This window comes from Anopheles arabiensis, chromosome 2 (genome assembly GCF_016920715.1).
Source record: "Anopheles arabiensis isolate DONGOLA chromosome 2, AaraD3, whole genome shotgun sequence".
Lineage (NCBI taxonomy): Eukaryota > Metazoa > Arthropoda > Insecta > Diptera > Culicidae > Anopheles > Anopheles arabiensis.
Genome location: NC_053517.1, coordinates 86,159,173 through 86,180,473, shown reverse-complemented (window position 1 = coordinate 86,180,473; position 21,301 = coordinate 86,159,173). Strand labels below are relative to the sequence as shown.

The 21,301-nt window shown below is 48.2% G+C and overlaps 1 protein-coding gene across 1 annotated transcript in view; it reads right to left on the bottom strand.

Moving 5' to 3' along the window:
* Nucleotides 1-20,061, bottom strand: part of LOC120908612 (LON peptidase N-terminal domain and RING finger protein 3) — a 46,174-nt gene extending 26,113 nt beyond the window's left edge. The window contains 2 exon segments of the mRNA XM_040319801.1: nucleotides 14,159-16,369; nucleotides 19,874-20,061. Coding sequence (XP_040175735.1) covers nucleotides 14,159-14,972 — 814 coding nt within the window. The 5' untranslated portion in view covers nucleotides 14,973-16,369; nucleotides 19,874-20,061.
* Between the last annotated feature and the right edge of the window lie 1,240 nt (nucleotides 20,062-21,301).

Genomic DNA, 21,301 nt, shown 5'->3' with positions numbered 1-21,301 from the left:
TGAATTATGAATCACTGTGCAATGCATTTCACATTCGCTTGTCCATCGAGGTGGTTGTTTGGCTGCAAATCGTTGAAATACGTTGTAATACAAAAACATACGTTCGGCATGTTTGTGGAAAAATGATGTTTAATGAAATTAAAGTATAGACCAACGAGCAAGAAACAAATTCGATCTAATCTACAGTTCTATTTATCTCCCACATCAGCAGAAAAACACAGCCAACAGCACGGTTTATGAGGTTGTTAAACTTATCGAGTAACTCCCACCCGCTCGAGGCAGTAAACTGCATTTAAGTGCAGATACCACGGGATATCACGGCTATTTGTAGCCTGCGCTTTGCCCTTTCCCGCTCAGCATTCTGACAGAAGTGTTAAAAACAAATAAACTGTTTACAACATCCACCCGCATCCACTGCAGAGTGCATCCCGAGGCAGCCCCATTTATTGGCTGCAGGATAAATTGTTTTGCTGTCCAGCTGACCAGGGTCTGGGTCTGGGCGATCTACGATGTAAGTGAACCGGGGCATCATGATTACAGCCATGTTTTACACGAGCACACACAAATGGTTACCACTCCGCACACACACACACACACACACACACACACACACACACACACACACACGCAAACGCACTCCCGAGCGGCTGCAAAACCACCAACCAGGGGCTTTGATAATGTTGTTACCAATGTTTACCAGCTGACGAATGGTGAAGGAACAGAGCAAAAAAAAAACATTGAGCAATGGAGATGGCATGGAGAAGTGCAGGAGAAGTAAAAGCGAGCAAAAACCATCATCATTCGAATTGCATTTCGTTTGCAGTTGCAGGCGGGAATGATACAAAAAAAACATGGTCTGTGTTTCGTTGCTTCGATGCCGCTTGGAGGATGCATCCAACGTCGTAAAAAATGCACATAAATAGAGATCTTAGCAGAGGCAGCTCTTTGTAAGGCGCGTCTTACAAGCGGGCAGGAGGAGTAATGCAATTTTGCTGTACGGATAGCAAAACAGAGTCTTCATTTGTTGTCGTTGGGGTGGGTTAGGACAGGTCATGATGATGGTGATGTTGGAAGAACATAAACTATCAGCATAGGGCTTTTGCTGCCATTGTATGCGTGGGAGTAGGTTTATGATAGATAAAATAATAATCTACCAATAAACCTTCATCAAGAATGAAGTAATATAAAAAAATCATCATCATTTCTAGGAATTCAATTTTCATTTTTTTTATAAAATTGAACTCCATTCCGCCAGCAGTCAATATTTCATTTCACGAAATAAACATTTGCACGTGCTAATCCGCTTAGCTTGCTGCTGATGGATGCTGGCACGAGACATTCCCTTAGTCGACTGTCCTTTCTGCCAATGACACTAATAAAGTTTTTTGCCTTTCCACGATCGCCATAATCTCGATTCAATCCGTTTTCGTAGCCAAATGGGAGTTTTTGTTGTTGTCACTGGATGGAAATTTGTTTCATTCGCATTGCGCTCGCCCAATGCTACCAGTCAGCATGTCAGAACGAAATGCTTGATTGGATTGATTTTGTATTTGGACATTTTTCTCAGTGTTCGGAATGGTGGCCTTTTTGCTGTTGGGTTTTTCTCTAGCAATCGGATTTTCTACTTTATACTTTCCACACCTTCTCGTTTCACAGCCATGCCGAATCACAAAGAACTTCAGTCGATTGAACCGAAAACGATGTCAAAGTCACCATTCCCCTGGTGTTGGAGACAAGCTGTAGCACATTTGTCAGGGGAAGTTATTTTTTACTGCATTCGGTTTTGACGCTCCAAAAACTAGAAGCTAAGCCCCCGGGCACAGTGCGCAGGTGAGGTGAGCTTCATCAAAAATTCATTTTCCTGCACTCAGTGTGTGCGCGCGCTAGATGAGAATGCAATCAAAACTGTGTTGCAGAAGATTTGGGTTTTTTTTTCTAAACCTGTCGAAAGAAATGAGATATTGAACAGAGCGTGTTTTCAACATCCTGGCCATGAGATGCACACGTACAGCTCCGGAGGCGGGTGGGATTAAAAAGGATGCACCAGCTGACGAATCGAACAGAGTACAGAACAGCACAGCGTACGATCGTATGATTGCACCAAGCACAACACTCCTGCTGCAGTGACATTCGATTAGCTCGCTGAGAGTGTGTGAAGTGCAGAATGCTCTCTAGCAAAGTGGGGAATGGAAAACAGAACATAAAATTTCCCCCTTTTACCAACCGAGCTGCTGTGAAAATCTGTCAACAGCGAACTGGTGTCGGAGGAGTTTGACAGGGACCGAAGGGAGCTACCTATCCCTGGCATGTTAATTTTTCCACCCAGTCCTTTTGCGACCGATGACAGGAGTGGACTTTCCAACTGCCAACTACTCCTCCGGGATAGCCGATAAAGCTAAACGAGCGTGGGGATGGTTTTGACAGCAACATTTCGAGCACCGGCTGAGAGCTGCTAGACGGAGAGCACAAAAGTGAAGCAGAGATTGAATGGAAAGCAAAGGATGAATGTTTTTCTGTTTGTTCAAAAAGCAGTTTTGTTCAGTTTTATGCCAGTTTTAAAGTCATTTATTTTAAAATTCCTTTCGTGTTTTGCATCATACCCATAATATGTTTAATATTTTCATATTTAAATTGAGATGCTTTATTATGCAACTGATATTGTGGTAACTCCCCCTAACCGTTACGTTCTATATTGCACGCGTTACGGCCTGCGACTCCGTCCAGCTAACACCAGTGACTATCAATTAGTGCGAAAAAAAGCTCCCCCTCCACCGCTTCACGCTTACTTCACGCACAACGCATTGAAACGCCGCGGGTTAAGTAATGGCAAGGTGAATGTGACCGACTCTTACCAATGCCCGTCTATGTGTGTGTGTTTGTGTGCGTTACGCTAGCTCTGCACTGTTGCAATTACTTAAGCTTTTTTTCTGCCTTTTCTGTTCAGCTCCAACCAGACGCCATCTGCCATGCACACACACACACACACAGCTTCGTTTGGAGAGTGTCTTCAGCCTGACCTTACGAAATGATGTTGTCAGACCGATTCTCCGTTCACACTCTTCACACTCGACCCACATTCAAACTCCAATTTGTGTCTCCCTCCACTGCTCTGCCTAGCCCCAAGCAGGAGTTTAATGTCGATTTAATAAGAAGAAGAAAAAAGCGCCCCTCCATTACCAACAAACGACCAAACTCAATCCCTGGCAGATGCACAACGTAAGCAGCGGTGGTGCAGAAATTTATTGAATTAAATAATCACCAGCCTGAGCCGGTCGGTATAGCGGTGTGTGTGTGTGTGTGTGTGTGTGTGTTTGGTGCACCGGAGCAATAAATTCCCATTCCCCTCCAGCTGAAGGCGATCGGGAGGCGTTGAAGGACAATTCCGCCACCGGCTGAACGAGCGGCATGAGACACGATAATTGAGTGGAGTTGTGGGGAAAACCGCCGAGTGCTCCGAGTGCTGTTGCGGTACATGCAATTATGTTGAGGGATGAGATGAGCTCATCACCATCAGCGGCCGGGCACAAATACAGCGACACAGGCTGTACGGAAAGTCAGACATGCACGCGAGGGCCTGCATTGCTTAACCAGGTGGTGTGGGTTCGAATGGAAAGCGCCAGCAGTAAGAGCGTCGTTGTGACATCGAGCTAGAAAGGGGGAAGGAGGTGGGCCCATTGTAACCTTCTATGCCGGCTGGGGATCGGTATTGATCGATTTGTGTAGAGCGCGGGGTGAGCGATCTTAGCAAGGTAATTTTATCGTACCGATGACCCTCGCCGAGATCGTGCCGTGTTGCAGGTTGTTTGTTTCTCTTACGACATGCAGTTTGACATTTGCATGGGAGGCGTCGTTTCGCAACGAGGTGAATGAGCGAACGATCCAATTGTTGGGATAAATCATGCGATCATCACTCAAGTAGGGAAGGTTATTTCTGTACTAGTATTTACAATACGATTTTATTTTATATTTAAAATAATCTACAATAAACAAACAGTGATAATTGCATCGATCAGTGTAGTGCTGGTTAGACCTCCCTGTGGTATACCGATTGCCAAACGAACCTGTTTGAGCTCACCTACTTTTCGGCGCCATGCTGCCGTTTGGCTTACATTCGCGGCACTTTTTATGACTCCAGCAGGTTTCGAGTTTATAGGGAGGGATCGAGACCAAGAGGGTTGGTCACCGGGGGCGAGGGGAACTGGGCTCGCCGTCTGCCACAGCACCGAGAACACTCCCCGTCGCGAGAGTAGGAGTAACATTTTCGAAGGGCTGCGAAGATAATGTCGCAATAGTTGCACAGAACACCGTGCGCTTACAAAACACCGATCGGTCCGGGATCTGGGCCAGGCCGGTAGGGTCTCTGTGTATGTATGTATGCATGGGCAAAGGTTTGCAGTATCGGCAACCGGTTCCAGCCAGACACAACTCTATCAATTGCACCAATCAAACCGAATTCAGTGACTTTTTCTTTTCAACGCGTTGTTGGGCGTTGGACGGAATGAATTGGTTGTGAATGTTGAGTTGGCATTTCCCTGGAGGTGAGAATATGCTTTACATTCTTTGAAACTGCACGATTCATTATACGGTTTTTTATTTATTGAGCTTTTTAATGAACGCTTTTCGACATGTTTTAGTTTCTTCTAGTTGTTCGCCACAACCTTCAATCACTCGGACGTCCAAACAGTGAAGGATATTGCTTATGCAACGCCACCAACAACACGGTTCGACCAATCTGTTTCGAAAGAACGAACGGCACAAGATTGGGAGCAATGGCTTTTGCAACACTCCCCTACTCCCCCCTTCACAGTGCATCGACGATCCAGCAGTAAGAGACAGAGGGCACACAGTGTGTGTGCGCGTGGTCGTTATGTCGCCTGCTACTGCTGCTACATTGCCGCGGCGAATGACCCTATTTCGGGTTTGCCCGTTTTGGGGTTCCCCTTCCCCTTTCGAGCCAACGGACCCTCGAAAGTCGTCCGTCGGTTTTTGGGGGCAATATAACTTATTTCTGCTCACCTCACCTCAGCAAAGCCGCTGCGTGATTTCGGTTTCGCACCATTACGTGTGTAAGCAACAGCAGATACGCGACAGGCACCAGCGATGCATTGGGATATTGGGGACGCGCAGCATCGCCGGGGTGGCTCATGAAATTACGTCAAGTGCTACAGCTACTCGCAGTGGGTTGTGCGGTGAGGACTGTTTTTATTTAATGATTTGCTTTGTGCACTGTTACTGTTAAGCAAATGCATTGACCACTATGTGTGTGAACATGTGAATGCAGCGTGCAGTAACGCCGAGTGACAAAATGGCTACAAAATCGGTGCCACTAATTCCTTCTTAAAAAGGCGAATTTGCACGTCTTCAAATTTGTGTTCTCATTGCTCTCTGTTGGTAGTTGGTAGTAGCAAAGCAGTGGCCAAATTTGAACCATATGCATGTACAATACAAAATATTTCAGTCCACTTTCCAACCATCCCCTGTGCAACCAGAAACATTGCGTGAATCGTGTGTTACGCGCTGCTCCCGTTTGGCGTCATAACGAGTGACTTCGCGTAATGACAGCGCGCGCGTTGTCAGAGCTTTGACGTTGCCGGTGCGTATTGTTACCCAAAAAGTGTGGATAAGTGTGGAGAAGGCTTGCCAAAGGTGGACGGTGTGACCTCCTCCGATCGCGACCGTTCGCATTCGGGTTCGCATTTTGTTGTACGATTTGTTTAATGGAGACCATCCCTCTCTCCTATCTCTCTCTATTTCGCTCTCTCTCTCTCTCTCTCTCTCTCTCTTTCTCTTCGCTTTTGCTCTCACTTGCCGCTGGTTGTATAATGGTACCCGGCTCACACACATTCGATCAGCACATGCGGTGAGGTAATATGATCGTGACGAGCCAAACGCGCGCCCAGAGGAGTTGCGACTCGGCTCAGGCTCGCTCGGTTCGGCGGCTCGCTCGGTTCGCTCGACCGCAGACCAAGGGTTGGGTAACGTCTGCTAACCTTGAGCTCATTTCGGAGGGCCGCTTACGAGAGCCGCTGCAACAGCTGCAAGAGAATGGCCAAACAGAGAGCGAGAGAGAGTGCGCAAAACACAACGCGTGCGTGCAGGATGCAGTTCGGCTGCGGTTCACCCAAGAGATTGCGCGCGCGCCGGTCTCAGCATCAGACACAGCAAGCGCAGGGGATGAGAAGGTGACCACGGCCGATCACGCGTTATTATGTAGATCACACACACACACACACACACATAGAGGCAGCAATCCCCGGAGGCTCACGCGATTGCAATCGGCGTTACGAAGTCAGTCTCGTTTTGTTGCGAGACATTCGGCGGTACTTCTTTCGAGTGTTGCGGTTTAAATCACTCACTTCTCCCCTCTCACACAAACACACGAGGCGCACGCTTCACCCTCGACCTATTGTTTCGTGGCGGTGCAATCGTGGCCGCGAAAGAAGCATAAACATTAATCCGTAACACCATCACACGACGTGCCACACACAGCACAGGGTTTGGTTCAATCGTTTGGCGCTACCAACAAATCTGTCTGGACTATCTCTCCCCCTTTGCACATGGTTCGGGAAAACATGGGACTCGATGAAAATTATGTCTGTCTTCGGTGCAGTGGATAATGCAAAAAAAAAAAAAACCGCAGCCGAAACATAACATAACGCACATAACCTTTGTTGCGGATTACATCTCTCACCTTCGCCGTTTCTCTCTCTCTCTCTTTATTTTCTTGTCCGGCAGTCCACCGCAGTTCGCAGTTCAGGTGCCATTGCGTCAAATTATGTTGCGTCAAGCTCGCCGCCGCCGAAGCTGCATGGCAGGCAACTGGATGGGACCGGGGAGACGACTGCTGTTGCAATGCGTACGTGAGCGATCGTGTTTGGTGACCGTGTGGTTCAGTTCTAGATAAATCTGCCCTGCCTTCGAATCGACTGTCCAGTGCGGGCAGCCTGCAGTTTTATTGGGAGCCAATTTTATAATCGCATCGATTGCACGCCGCCCTTACGTCATCTCGTTACCTTTCGACGTGGCCGGGCAACTCCAGGAACGGAACGTTGCTGAAATTAAGGTTAACCCCGATAGCAACTCAACTGAAGCGCCAGTGTAAGCTGGCTTTGGTATTTGCGTCAGCTAGAAGTAACGACATTGCGGAAGGGATCGGCGGGACCATTACTGCACAGAACGCTCCATAGTGAGTGGGTGCCGTAGTCAAAGGTGAACGGTCTCTTCTGCTCAAACTCTTTCTGCACAAAACTTATGCTGTTAACATGAAATTTTCTTGCACCTGTACGATGCGCAAACTCTTGTGCATGTAACATTTGCTGACAAAACCCCAAAAAAACACATCTGCAAACGTTCAACTTACTCTCCCCTTCCTCCTGGGCCGAGGAAAGGAAAAACTCGCTTGAAAACTTGCTGAGTGACAGCACTTTGCCCGTAACTCAGCACACAACACAAAAAGGGAGGCGGTGTACGCAGGGGTGTTGCTTCTCAAAACTTGCTCCAGCATCGCTGAACTTGATTTTCAGCGCCCATCGTCAAATTTCCAACATACCGTCGCTAGCCCGGCAACAGCATGCACACACACACATACACACATATTGTATCTGTTTTTGGGGAAAAATAGATGTTTGTAGGGAAACAACAACCACCACCACCAATGCTCTTTTTAGCCCGCCCACGACGTAACCGAAACCATTTTGCATGTTGGCACACGGCAACGAGTAACGCACCAACAATGTACCAAACCCGCTGCCGTAACGAGAGTTATCTACCATCGGACCCTCGGTTCCTAACCTTTTTTTTTTCGCTCCAACCCGTTTGGGGAAGAGGCAATCGCCTAGAGGGGTTGTTTTTTTTGCCCCAGCACAAGCGTAGCAGCATGATAAGCCGGGCCCGGGCCATGCTGCAGTTTTGCCGACGCGAGCTATGCAAATGGTTGCGTATGCAAAACTTCTTTATCGTGCTTTACGGCTCGATTGTTGCCGTTGCGCCGGCACCCGTACGGGTGGGAGCGCGCGCGCGCGATTTGTAATGTAACGCGAGATCGAGCGAGCTGTGCTATGAGTTACACAAAAGCTGAAACCCGGGCGATGAATCATGCTTACTGTCATGCTTGGTTCTCGTGCACAAACACGTGTGACTGGTGGTGGAATATATTTTACAGAAAATAAAACGGCTAATTGATTACTGTTGGAGAAGTTTGCATGTAGTGAAGATATTGTAAACGTTTTGTTTTTAATTAGATAATGCAATTATGTATTAATCATGATTATCAGAGTTTTTTTTACCAATTAAAATCTCTCTGTTACCATCATACAAAAATATATTTTTTCGAGAAAGGTGAATGTATTCTAGACAGCCATTAGTAGAGTAATTTGGTTAGAAAAACATTACAAAAGTGTATTACGAAAACTAAAATAAACTGTTTGCAGCTACTACTTTTTATAATCCAAAATTTTGTTTAATAATAATACATAATCAAACAGCTACTTTTTCCTCATTGGCTTAGTCAATCACTTAGCGCAACACTATTCTTGCTCTTACAAGAAGTGAATGAAATTATAAAATGTAATTAAGAAAAACTCACTCCCCATTCACTACTTCAACACCTCATTACCGGAACAGCTCTTCGAAAGAGTTCCACAAATTAGGCCAGTATGTTTTAAACTCGTCAACTGTCCTGTGGCGCCAAACGACACTCTCGCGCGTTCCACGTGTCCACGAGTCAAACAAAAAAACGCCATAAAAGCACACGCAAGTTCAGTGTAAAAGTCGAGCGTTGAGCGACTTCCCATTTCTGTTTCTTCTTGTTGTTGTCGGTCAACCCCCGCGAACCCTTCGGTCATCGGTAAAGGGAATGAGGGGATGACCGGACCCCGATTCCGAAACACCATCGTTATGCGGCGTTCCGGGGCGATTTTTTTACTCTCTTACTCTTCTAAATAAACTTCAATGCTTTTTTTCTCCACTTCTGCTTTTCGCAATCCCAAGTGCCGACCCCGGATTGTGTGTGTGTGATTCGTGTGGGTGGCATGGACCCCAACGGTCGGGCCTCGGGAGCGAAAGGGAGCCCGTTCCGTTCGTTACGTATTGTTGGCTGTTCACGTGAGCGCAACGTAACGCGTTCACAATCGCAACGGGACGCGGGCCGGTCGGGTAGGATAGGGCAAACACTATCGAAATGGTTACGCCAATTATGTAGATGTGTTTTAGTTTGTTCGGAGTCTTTTTTTTTTTGCAGCTACTGCTGCTGCTTGGGCCGTGGTGTTGGTCTCGATTTCTTCATCCCAAAGCTCCCCAGTTTTGCCAAGCGGAGGTGGAAGGTAAGTTTTTAATTCCCTTGCCTGTCCCTATCGTCGTGCAACGTTCAACACTCACGGGTGTGACTGTAACGCATCCTCCGCCTTTACCCCATTCACTTCTTCAGCCGGTTGGTGGCGCTAGATTTTGATCTGCATTTCAAACTTCTAGCCCGCTGCAACCACCTTCGGGCCTGGGTGTACCGGCCCAGTCACGTGCCCGACAGACACGTCTGGGTTCGCCTAATTCCACGGGGAGACCCTTGGCGAAATGAGCCGACCATGAGTTGTTGCGGCACGTTGCCGGGATTTTGCGATGGCGCAAGGCGAGACTGCGAAGGGAAGGAAAGTGCTACATTTCCCAGAACCGAGCCTATGCGCAGCGTCGGGCCGGTGAAAAGGGCAACCGATTGGGGCATTGCAAGGGGCAAAGAAAAAGCATAAAAGAAAAAAAACAAGTCGTATCGATAGTGATTGGCCGATTGGCTCTCTGATTAGGTTGACGTCGGCAGTGCCGGTGCATTCGAATTCGTGTTACATGATGCATTTGTGCAACGCAGCGGCCCCGATGGTTGGAAGTGGGAGTTGTTAGCTAACCTCGAATTAAGCCTCGAAAGAATTACGGCGCGCGAGGTAAAGAGCGGCGTGATGAAATGGCAAACAGAATGATTGGGCAAAAAAGATGTTGTTTACGAAGAGCGTGTTGTAAGTAAATAAGTGTTTCAGTAATAGTTCAACATGTTTATTGACAATTTTTCACTTTTAGCCGCACAACAATACTCCAGGTTTTTTGTTTAAATAAAACTAAAGTTCATGTGCAATGCACACCATAAGCTGGCTCGTTATGTCACACTCGACGACGACAGTATGGCTTCAGCTTAAAAAAAAAAAAAGACAGCCCATAATGTAACTCCCTTAACGATCCTTCCGTGTCACCGACGTGTGTTCCGACACTTTTGTGGCTGGTAATCGTTTGTACAACAGGAAAGTACATTCCTTCCTTCCAACTTTTGCTTTCATATAAAAAGGTCTACCACGGTGGTGTGAATGGTGTTCATATAAATTACTCACGGTAAAACCCCCGGAAAGAACGATTCTTTCATACTTGCTACATGCATTTGGGCAGGGTGGCTGGGAGTGTACGAAAAGATTGAGAGCGAATCCAATCGCAACCTGGCACCTGTCCTTGGCTCTGCTTTTTTTCTTCACCACCACAAAAAGGATTCCACTTTCGATCAGCCTTGCTCGTGACTTCTATCAAAATTGCTTCAGGGGCCGTTCGAAAGAGAAGGCGACTAAAGGCGAGCGATTTGGAGGTTCGGTTGAACCGCTGACTCACTACGTATGTACATCGCGCTTACAAGCACCGATTTTCTCGTCCGCAATTTTTTTTCGGAGCACAAGCAAAGCAATTGAAGCGAAAATTAAATTGTGTGCTCCATTCTGTCCGTTCTCTGCTGCTCTGCTCAGTCCACTCTTTCCCCGGGATGGTGCTTCCGCTTTGACAATTTACTGGTCCCGTTTTTGGTTGGCTCGGTAGGGGCCTGAGCAGGAGGTGAAATAAAAAATCTTTTACATCTTCTCAACCGTTGGTAGCGTTTGCCAAGGGAATAGTGGAGCTCAATTCCTTACGTATCCTTCCGAAAAAAAGCAAGAGGAAAAGCCCCAACCAGCGAGCCCTACGATAAGATTCTTTTTAGTGTGTTTTATTCTTGATCGCTCGTAAAGTTAAACAGTTTATTATTTCATTTTCTTTGCTTAGCAATTTCTTTCGTCTCGCTTCTGCTCTCGCCTTCACTGTGCTTTGCGGGGGCATTTTGTTGAGAAACACTCCTTACGGTTCTTGGGTGAAACTACCCTAAGGCTCTCATGAAACACGGTTATATTATTTTTGTTGTTGCCTCAGTGACTTGAAATTTTCTCACCAAAAATCGACTCCCAGCTTTAGAAATTTTGCTTCAAGCCCGGAAGCTCAAGCTAGCCATTCTGAAAATGGTTCCCAATCACGGACAAAAAAGGCTTCATAAATGTATCGAGGGAAAGCGATGCCTTTCACAGCATGCAGTCTTCCTGAACGAGCTCAGCTGCGGGGGGAGCGGAATTGTTTCGTGAAAAGCTTTCACAGCTTGATGGGGGATTACCATTTTTACCACAATTTTGTTCCAAAGTTAAACGCAACGAGTGGTGGGTAAACGTACTGCCGCAGAGCGCAGGAACCGCAGAACAGTGTGCGAAGGCAGGGCAGGAAATATGGCTCTAAAGTTTTCGGACTGGAAGCGAAATGAAGCGATTGTGTGCGCTTCTTCATGGTGGTATTCAAACTTTCTTCCAACAGGTTATGTCAACTAATGCCCCGAGACGGACGAACGGACGGGACGGGCAAAAAAAAGAAGTTTGCCCCGGTAATCTGTGGACCGTTCTTATCGTGAGTCATAAAGAAACCGTGTCCTTTTCCGTACTTTCCGCCAGCACACACGGCGGGGGGCTTATACTTCGATCCTGGTAAAGCCTTCGGAAGTGGTAGCGGCCTTTTGAAGGGTGTGATAGATGTAGGACTGATTGAAAAGGAAGGAGATTATATCACCCACACCGAAGGTGATGGTGAGCGGTGGGAGAAATGTAATGTGATTTCTTATGCTCGAACAAAACCCTCCTTTTTGTGCCTAATGGTGTAGGAAAACTGATGAGATAAGTATTTCGGCAGCATCCAGCAGGTAAAAGGAGCTTTAACCGGGGAGAAATCCGATTATCGAAAACAGCCAGCTCGTGTAAGGGAAAAACTCGTGGCGGTATTTCATTGTTTAAATTTAATTTAAACATTCACAGTTTCATGCTTTTCGATGCTAAATGTACGCACATTGCGCGGCAACCTTGCGAACCTTGGTGATTAATCTAATTGGAATAAATTGTGCCCGCGCGAAGCCTTACACGAGCAGAAGGATCGGTAATTCAATCCTTTGCAGCAATCCTTTGCACGCGAGCGCAAGTCAAACATTGCAATAACCAACTTTTTAACGACCTTTTTCAATTTATTCCATCGCAGAAACAGGATCGTAAAATAATACTTTTATTTGGGGAAGGGGCACGCTGCCACACAATCCATGCACACACATACACCCGTACCTCAGAATGTACTTCTCGAAATGTACACCGCCAACATAAAAGCAGAGAGCAGTGGAGAAAAAGAGTTCCAAAAAAATTGATTTTTAAATTCCAATCACCAGCGAGCGCAACTTTTCTTTCTGCCCCGTAGCCGTACTCCACATTTTACGACCGATGTGTGACCGAAGGCGCAGGAAAGGATTATGTATTGGTGCGTTTCTTTGGCACCGAAATGGAAAGTTAGTTTTCCCGAGTAGCAGCAGCTCAAAGAAACTGGGTGGCCAACAAAAAAAAAACCTTCATCCTTGCCACGACCGCAAATCCAGGCCAGAGTGGAAATGCAGGCGCGTCGTGTTTTGTGGTGTGTTAAATTGATATTTCTCACTCGGGAGGATAACATTTTCCTACCTTTCTGTGTCGGCACCAGAGTGCTGCAAATAACGAATAAAGAAACTTTCGTACGAAATAATAAAAAAAACTAGAGCACTCAACTCAACACACACACACCGTGAAGCTGCCGTGTTTATAGCCGCGCGCCACATTATGCGCCGCGAGACGGTGGCGCTTATCAGCCTCCTGTGCTGTCAGTTCACACGTACCCGGGTGTGGTGTGTTCTTTGTTGTTCGTGTGTGCTTTGTGAGCAACGTGTTGCCCACGGAACGGAGCAAACCGAACAACTGCGGGCACATAAATCCTTCCACACATGGATTCTCGGGAGGATTTAACCCGATGCCGGGGATGGTGTTAGGCCGCGCTAGGGAAAGGTACTGCAGAACGAAAATGGACAAAGTGCCGATTTATGATTGTCTTGATGCTTTTCTTTCCTTAACGCTGTGCTACAATACGATGTAGAAGCGCAGCTGCATCGAGGTAGAAGTTTATGAAACCCACTCCTTAGGTGCCATCATGGTCAGAGGCCTCGAGCGACCGGAAGGCTGCTTCTACTTATTGGTAGCGAAACGAACTCTCTGCTGGAAATGACGGAAATGGGGTGGCCGAGGATGAACCTTTGGAGCTATTTTTTTTATGAAATCAATCATCTCTATCCATCAGGTTCAGGGACCGGGGTGTCGGAGATGGCGGAGTATGAAAATGGACCCTTTTCGAGCAGATCGTTTCATGTCGCTTCTCGGAAGAAAGGAATAAAGTGGATGGATTCCCCATTTCCAGGAAAGTTGCTCGTGTCCACAAAAAAAGATTTAATAAAACCTTCAACTCTTTCCCTTGTTGCACATGACCTTCTGAAACAAGTTCAGCACCATTCCGTTGATTCGTCCTTCATTGTAATGCACAACTTTAAAACTGTTAAGAGCGCTGTCACGCTGTCTGTAGCAAGTAATTGAACGACTTCACAGACAGAATGAATAATGCGCAGTTAAAAGTCCCCCGAAAAGTCAATTACACGGTGCTCCATTAGCAAGAGCGAACTCTATCAAGGCTCAATTAATCAAATCCCCCGGAAAGTATTGGAAGATGCTATTGGGCGATGATCAGCGAAACTTTTGTGTCACCTGTTCGTGCCATCAGACCGAGGTGCTACTTAGTTTCGAACACTGTTCAAGTCGTGCAAAATTCCGCAAACGTGATGGATGAGCCGTAGAAAATGGACCGTGAGCGAATTAGTTTTCGTCGGTTGAAATTCGCTTCGAAAACGGTGAAACGTGACGAAAAAGTTTTGCCAATTGATTCCTTTTGGTGGCAATTTTGCCGCCATGATAAGTGTATGTGTGTGTGTGTGCTCTTGTCTTGTTCCACTTACCGTGCTCGAGACTTTGATTGCAGCAGCGCAGGGCCTCGTCGAGCGAGTTGTCCTCCAGATGGCGCTGCGCTTCCTCGTGCAGATCGGCCGCCTTCAGCTCCGGTGCCCACCACCGCTCCACCAGCCGCCGGATGAGAATGTCCAGCTCGAACCCAACGCTCGCCGCGGGCGCCAGCTCGCTTCCCTCCTCCGGGGCCGGTAGCGCACGGAACGACCCGGACGTCACCGTCGCCGAGGACGACGAGGAAGAGCCGGAAGCGGACGAGACGGAGGCGGACGGAGTGGACGTAAATGCAATGGGCGCACTGCTGGATGCAGCCGCCGCTCCCGTGACGGAGGGAAACCGCTGTCCACAGACCGTGCAGCGCCCATGCCCGAAGCAACACTGCCGGCAGAACGTGTGGCCGCAGGTCGCCGTGACCGGGTACCGCAGCACACCCTCGCAGATCGGACAGCACAGCCCGTCGGCGGTGAGCCCGATGCCCTGGCGGATGTGTTCCGTACGGCGTGCCTCAACCCGACCCACCAGCTCCAGCACGGACGCCCAAAGATTAACGGTGGCCACATCTTCCATCAACTGCCGACTCAGCTCGGCCCGACCGGTTTCGGGCCGCTCTACCAGTGGCTGCGGTCGCTCGGCCAGCAACAGCTCATCCTCGGCCGCATCCTTCCCACCGCTCTCGTCACCCTCCTGGGACGAACCGTCCCACACGTTGCGAACGTCCTCCTCGGTGCTGTCGTAGAGGGTGGCCCGCTCGGGGCGCGCATAGTACAGCGACTTCCGGTGTACGCGCACGTACGACGTGGCGGGCATTATGGCTGTACGCACCTTGTTTGTTCCACCACCACCCGGCTCCCACCTGCTAGCACTAACGTGTGGCACACTAAACACTGGCACATACACGCCCGCACACCTTCAACAGCTAACCTTTACCGCCCGGACGGAGAACTGCGGAACTTCACCACGCCTGAACCCACGCACGGAGCGACGGCCTTGGTCGGAGCGACGTTTTTCACTGCACAAAAGCACACACACACACACACACTACGCCTAGGGTTCTTGATCTTCTCGCAATGCAAGACACTTGAAAGCCGCGTGAAAGTGAAGCCGGCTTCGTTCGCGCACCACACACCGATAAAGCGCCAAAACGAGGTGTGGACAGATTTACGTGCGCGCCAGCGCCAGCGCACGAGCACAATATTTTAATCGCACCACGATTTTGCGATGCAACTTGCTGGCCACCTTGGCCCCCACCACACTCCTTGGTGCTTATGTAATCACTGCTCACACAAAACTCACACACTTACGCAGCACAAATGGATACGAAAACGGACACTTATTATGAGGCTAGGTTTTTTTTTTTTAAACTTTTGCTTCGTTTGCTTTCCCGCGAGAAAGAATGCACCACAATAAATTAGCTTCACACTCACACTCACTGCCCCACTTGAGCTTCTTAGCAGAGAATATCAACTAATGGGCACACTTTAACACTTCCGATACTTCTGCGGTACACCGTCCGTCCTACTGCGATTGCACACGGCCTTCACGCACTTTCGCGCGCGGAAATTCGGCAAACGCGGCGGTGACACACGGTTCCAACTTACCAACGGATCCACACGGATGCGCCGGTCGGCATTATTTTATTCGCGCCCATCATGATCATCATCAGCAGGAGCGTTTGCTTCATCGCTTTATTAATAGAAACCACCCGGCATGGCGTACACTAGCGCACACATTAACGCATCGTCGAGCGTTGTAGCGCACTGGGAAATGCTGGGGAATGCATTTGTGCGGTTGGTCAGCAGAACTTTTCTCTCTTTTGTTTTGTTTTTTTGTGGTGGTGCTCCAGGCGCAAACTGCAACCAAACACTGGGCGGTTTTGGCAAGGTTGGGGTAAACTTTTCCCGTCTCGCTGTGGGGGCGTTTTGTCCCGGCCAGCGGGAGCGTACGTCAGCTTGTGGTGGTTTTGTCACTTTGCGGCAACACCAACTTTCAAATCGGTTATAAACGGTTCACTTATGCACACAGGCACACACACAGCACAATTTTCCAAGCGACCTATTGTTTTTTGGGGAGATTTCGGTTTGTTTGTTCGCATGTGAACTGATGGCAAAATGTTCGGTACAACTTGCCCACCCCGAAAACTCTCCGTCTCTCCCGGAACGGGCACAGCGTTGGTTTGGATGTACGAGTTTCAAATGCTGCGATGCCTGTTGAGTGCAGAGAAGAGCGAAAAAGAAGAAACGGAACGTTAGCAAAAGTTATGATTAATTCTCGGTACGGCACGGAAATGGTTTCGGGCAAATTCATTTGTCGAAAGTAAACCGAAATCTGCTGTAAAACATCTCCCATCCCGGAGGCGAAGACAGCGAGATGTACGGAGGGAAATGTATACTTTGCTGGCAAAACAATTCTCGGAATGCAATGCGTCAGTGCGTACAATTCTTGCCGAGACCGATCAATAATGTATCATTGCGAAATTCAAGATGGTGGGCAACGATCTGGTTGGGACGGCGGAGGGAGCATGTGGTTGGATGTGACAGAGCATTTTCTGGGAAAAACAGGGAAATGAATTTCATTTTCTCACATAGAAAGCTGATCAAAAGCTCACCATGATTGCCTTTTTAGGCAATCGTTTACAAAACAAAATCAACAAGCCAATAGAATCCGTTCTAAGAGAACATGTTTTGAAGCATTTGCTTATGTGTGCTGTTGGCTATAAATGCAGCAAAAATCTTTAAATAATGCAAACTATGATTCAGAACCGTCCGGATTCTGCTCGCCCATGAGTCAGCCTGTCCGCTGATGACGTCGCGACGATTATTTACGCCCATTTGCCGTAGGCCCCGCGTCTAAGCCTCATAGCTGCCTCATCCTGCCACTCTGCTGTACACAAATTAGCTTATCGGAAAACAACATTACGAGCTGTTTACATTACGAGCAAATAATTAAACTTCTTTATCAGCGTGCGCACACGGTCTCGCGGGGATGTCGTTCTGGAAGAGACGCGACCGCTATTGATTGCGGTCCGCTGCCACTCTGTTTATCTTATCGTGCCCCTGCCCTTTCTTCTCGCTGTGCGTTGCGGGTGGGTGACGTTAAAAGGTGCATTAAAATGATCCTTTTTCATTTGCGGCCCCGCCAACGCTGCGATGGAGAAGTTTGCCCCGAAACAAGCATTAAATAAGGAAAAGCCCCCCCACTCTGTGCAGATAAATTAGAAAAATGTGGGTCTAACGCCGGGACAGCGACGGCGAGCGACCGCGTGCGCGGGAAGGAATGTTTTAATGTTTTTAATTGATTCTCGGGTAACCGAACGGTAATGGCCGCCGGTAGTGGCCGATTCGGTGTGGTACATAAACGCAACCAATTGAAGCTTTCCCGGCCTAGCAACCACTAACCAGCTGAATAGGGGTTAGACGGAAGGAAGGTGAACGGGGTTGGTTTGCTTTGCTTTCATTTCACCATTTCACCTCCATGCGGTTCGGTGGTTCGTTAATTTGGTTGTGTCTTTTTTCTATTGGAAAGGAACGAGTTCCATTAGCCCTCACAAACACATACACACACAAACTCCCGAACAATGTATAAAACATTTAATTTCATTCTGCTTTTCCTCCACCCTCTGTGTGGTTATCTGTACCGGCCGGTAGGCAAGGTAAATTCGGAACAAAACCCAACCGACCTGTTGTTGCTTCTGTCGTCGTTCGACCATCACCATTAACCAGTTTACCGCTTAGAAATTGGGCCAAAAGCTCCCCCCCCCTTTGCTTTCGTGGTGCAGGTGGTTGGAAAATCCTCGAACAAAAAAACCCCTCTCAGCCAGCACAGCAAACATCAAAACACCAAAAACTTTCCGCGGATTACATAAGGCCCCGAGGGAGGAACAATTCGCCCACAGGCGGGGACCAGGCTGCCCTCGTTCTTAGTGCCCGTGGTGCCGGTGGTGTTAACAGTTTCCTCCTTTGTTCGCACTGCTTCCCGCTGCAACCACCTGGATACGGCAATCGTTGGGGGCTGGGCACAGTGGGGAATCGGTAGCAGTTTGTTTATTTTTCGAGTTGAGACATTTTTGCGGCCCCAACCTGTACTGGTTGTGTGTCGCGTGCACGCTAGCTCCAGTGAGAAACGTGCGGTCGGTGCGGTGGCTTCGGACAAATGGTGGACCCGTGGTGGGACCTAAAAATATCACAGCCGCGTTGCCGCGTTTGTTGGGTGCGTACTGCGTCGGTAAACAGAACGATTAAACGCTATTTGGAGCGCGGGACGAGCGGAAGGTTAGAAATGTTGTTCTCTAGGCGGTAAACAAGTAACACTTATAAATAGAGCTCTGGGGCGAGAATTGAGGGATAGATTGAAATTTAAATGGTACCACAATCGTACGACTAAAACCACTTATGTAACTGCTTTGATTGGGTATTTAATTTTCACAATTATGCTTGATTTTTAAGCAAGGCTTATACGAAGAATAATTTACGTTTAATGAGTGCCCCTGACAAACTTCAGCGAAACACTCATTCCGCCAGTTTAATTCGTTCTTTGCCCGCTCCATATGGTATCACTTTTGACTGTCCGGTGAAGCTAATCGACGTTACATAAACCCGTCTTGCAGTAGGTTACGTTCTCCCACTTCAGAACCGTGCACCGTGGACGCGTCATTACACCAAAATCAACCTCCAAAATGCAGCACAACACTTCATCAGTAAGCATTTTTCCTTCTTCCTGCACAGCCACACATTCTAACCCCTCGCAATCCGAAGAAGAAAAAACAACCAAACACACACACACAAACACACACACAGAGAATCGTCGGCGGCCTGTTATCTAACAAAGTTTCGGGCGGCCAACAAGCAAAACTGTTGCTGTATCGCAATCTCACTCTCACGCCCGTTTCCCTTTGGGGTCGGTTTGCTGTTTCTTCTTGCACCCATCTCGCACAAGCGGGACCCGGCGCGCACATGTTCTCTGCTGCTCACCAGCGCGCATACGTTTCACTCTCTTTCTCCAGCGTTCTCACACACTCCGACCGTGTAACGCGACACGTACGCAGCAGCAGCAGCAGCAGCAGCAAAACATGGGCCAGCAGAAGAATATGGGAATAGAACGACGGTGAAAAGCAACAAGGCGTTGGGGTTGTTGGGGGGTTGGTGGTTGAGAAAACATACACACACACGCACACATGCAAGCCAAACGCTCCGGAGGGACACCAAAAACCGTAAAATAGTGCTATGCTGGCTGGTTCCCCCCGGTGACGGAGCGGGCAAAGAAAAATGGAGTGGAAAAAGTAATGCCCCAGAGGCGGTCGTTGGGCAAGGGACATCTTTCCACCGATTTTCTGGTGAGGGACTGCACTCCAGCCACACAGACAAACACAAGCACACATACACACGAGCGTATCAAACATACACACTGTCCTGTCGCTCGAGACTCATTCTCGCGTTCTCAGCCGACACCGTTTCGTTACATAACGCAAGAGACCGACGCTTTTCGGCGACGACGACGTCGATGTTGGTTTGGTTGGTGGTACGGCTCTTCGGCACATGGATGGAACACTGTCTGGAGGCTCTATTGCTGTGAAGGAACACTTTTTATTCGCTCCCTCACAAAAGTCACCGGTGTTTCAATACACAAACTGTCACCAACTTTCAATAAAATATTGAACAAGAACTTTTTCACTCCACAATTCGTTTTGCCGAAACACACAGTAACCCCCTTACCGGTTCGCGAGCTGCTGCAGTGCCAACTGGGTGCTCCGGCTCTAGAAAACCAACCAAAAAAGGGTCAGCGTGCACGCACGCCGCGACAAAACTTGCACACTTTGCGCCAAACGGCCAGACCGAGCAGCCGACAAAATTGTTGCCCCGTTCGTGTTGAGAGGCCGCGAAGAAATACTGGCACGGCATTGTGCGGTGCAGCCAAGAACGCCATAAACACGCGAGCCAGAAATGAGAGAGCGAGCGAGTGACAGAGAGCGAGAGAGAGAGTGGAGAGTGGAGGTTCATCCGAGCGCGCGAATGAACCACTCACGGACACTCACGGTATGCGATTCGAGGGAGAGTCCAGAGCATACGCTGATCGCGTAATCGTGTTCACGGCTTTTTGTTACTTTTGCTATTGTTCGCAGAACTGCTCCCTTGCTCTCATTTTCACACGGACTTACACCCCCTCCCCATCATTCAACAGAGAGGGTGAATCTTAGAGAGAGAGAGAGATAGAGCGAGAGAGAGAGGCACGAACTTGGCGTGTGGCGCGTGGTGCTATCTCCCCCCAGCATGGGGCCTCAGCCCATATAACAATAAAATGCGATTTTTGAAGGTTGTGTTATGAAAGCAAAAAACCGCACGCGGACAGCAAAAACGTAACGCCACAGCACACAGTTTTCCGACCGCACGCAATCGCACCCTCCCCCAGCATGCTTTCAGCCGCAACCCTAACTACAGTGAGGCTACAGGAGTACTACGGGGGTTTGTGGGTTTGTCGGTTTGCAATGTCGTTTCGTTGGCGTACGTTTTTGTGCAGCGCTGGTAGCATCAGAACGGCTAGAGGGGCTAGAATGTTTATACGCCGAGGGCTTTTGGAGTTGGAAGGGATGATGTGGGATGGGGACTGTAACCAAGCGGGCGGAACCGCTGTGCGATATGCATTGCGTGTAACGGGACCAGTGGGTTTCCTGTTTGGTAGCGTAAGGGTAAGACGTTGGTTAAGATTCTTAGCGGGCGGTGAAGCAAAGGGAGCTGAGCCCTATAATTATAATTATGCCAGTATTGTTTCGCTGAGTAGTGTTTGAAGAGAGTGCAATAATTAACGAAGGAAAAGGGGAACAATATTTGCTTGGCGGGATAAAAAGGTGGGCTGGCGTGACGAGTGGTTGTTTGGAAATGCTTGAAGAACTATTTCTTGCTCGAAGAAACATTCTTAATTCATAAAAAATGGCCTTAAAACATGAAAATGTAAAATAAAATATTTCAGTGTGTTACTAATAACAAGACCTATTGTTAAATTTCATCCAACCTTTTTTCCATTCCTTATTCCCTAACGAAATATTTGATTCGTTTCGGTAAAATTTCGACATTGGTCGTCTAAAATTACTTCACTGCTAGGGGATTACACGGGAAAACAGAAGCTCCAAAACAAATTTCCTCATT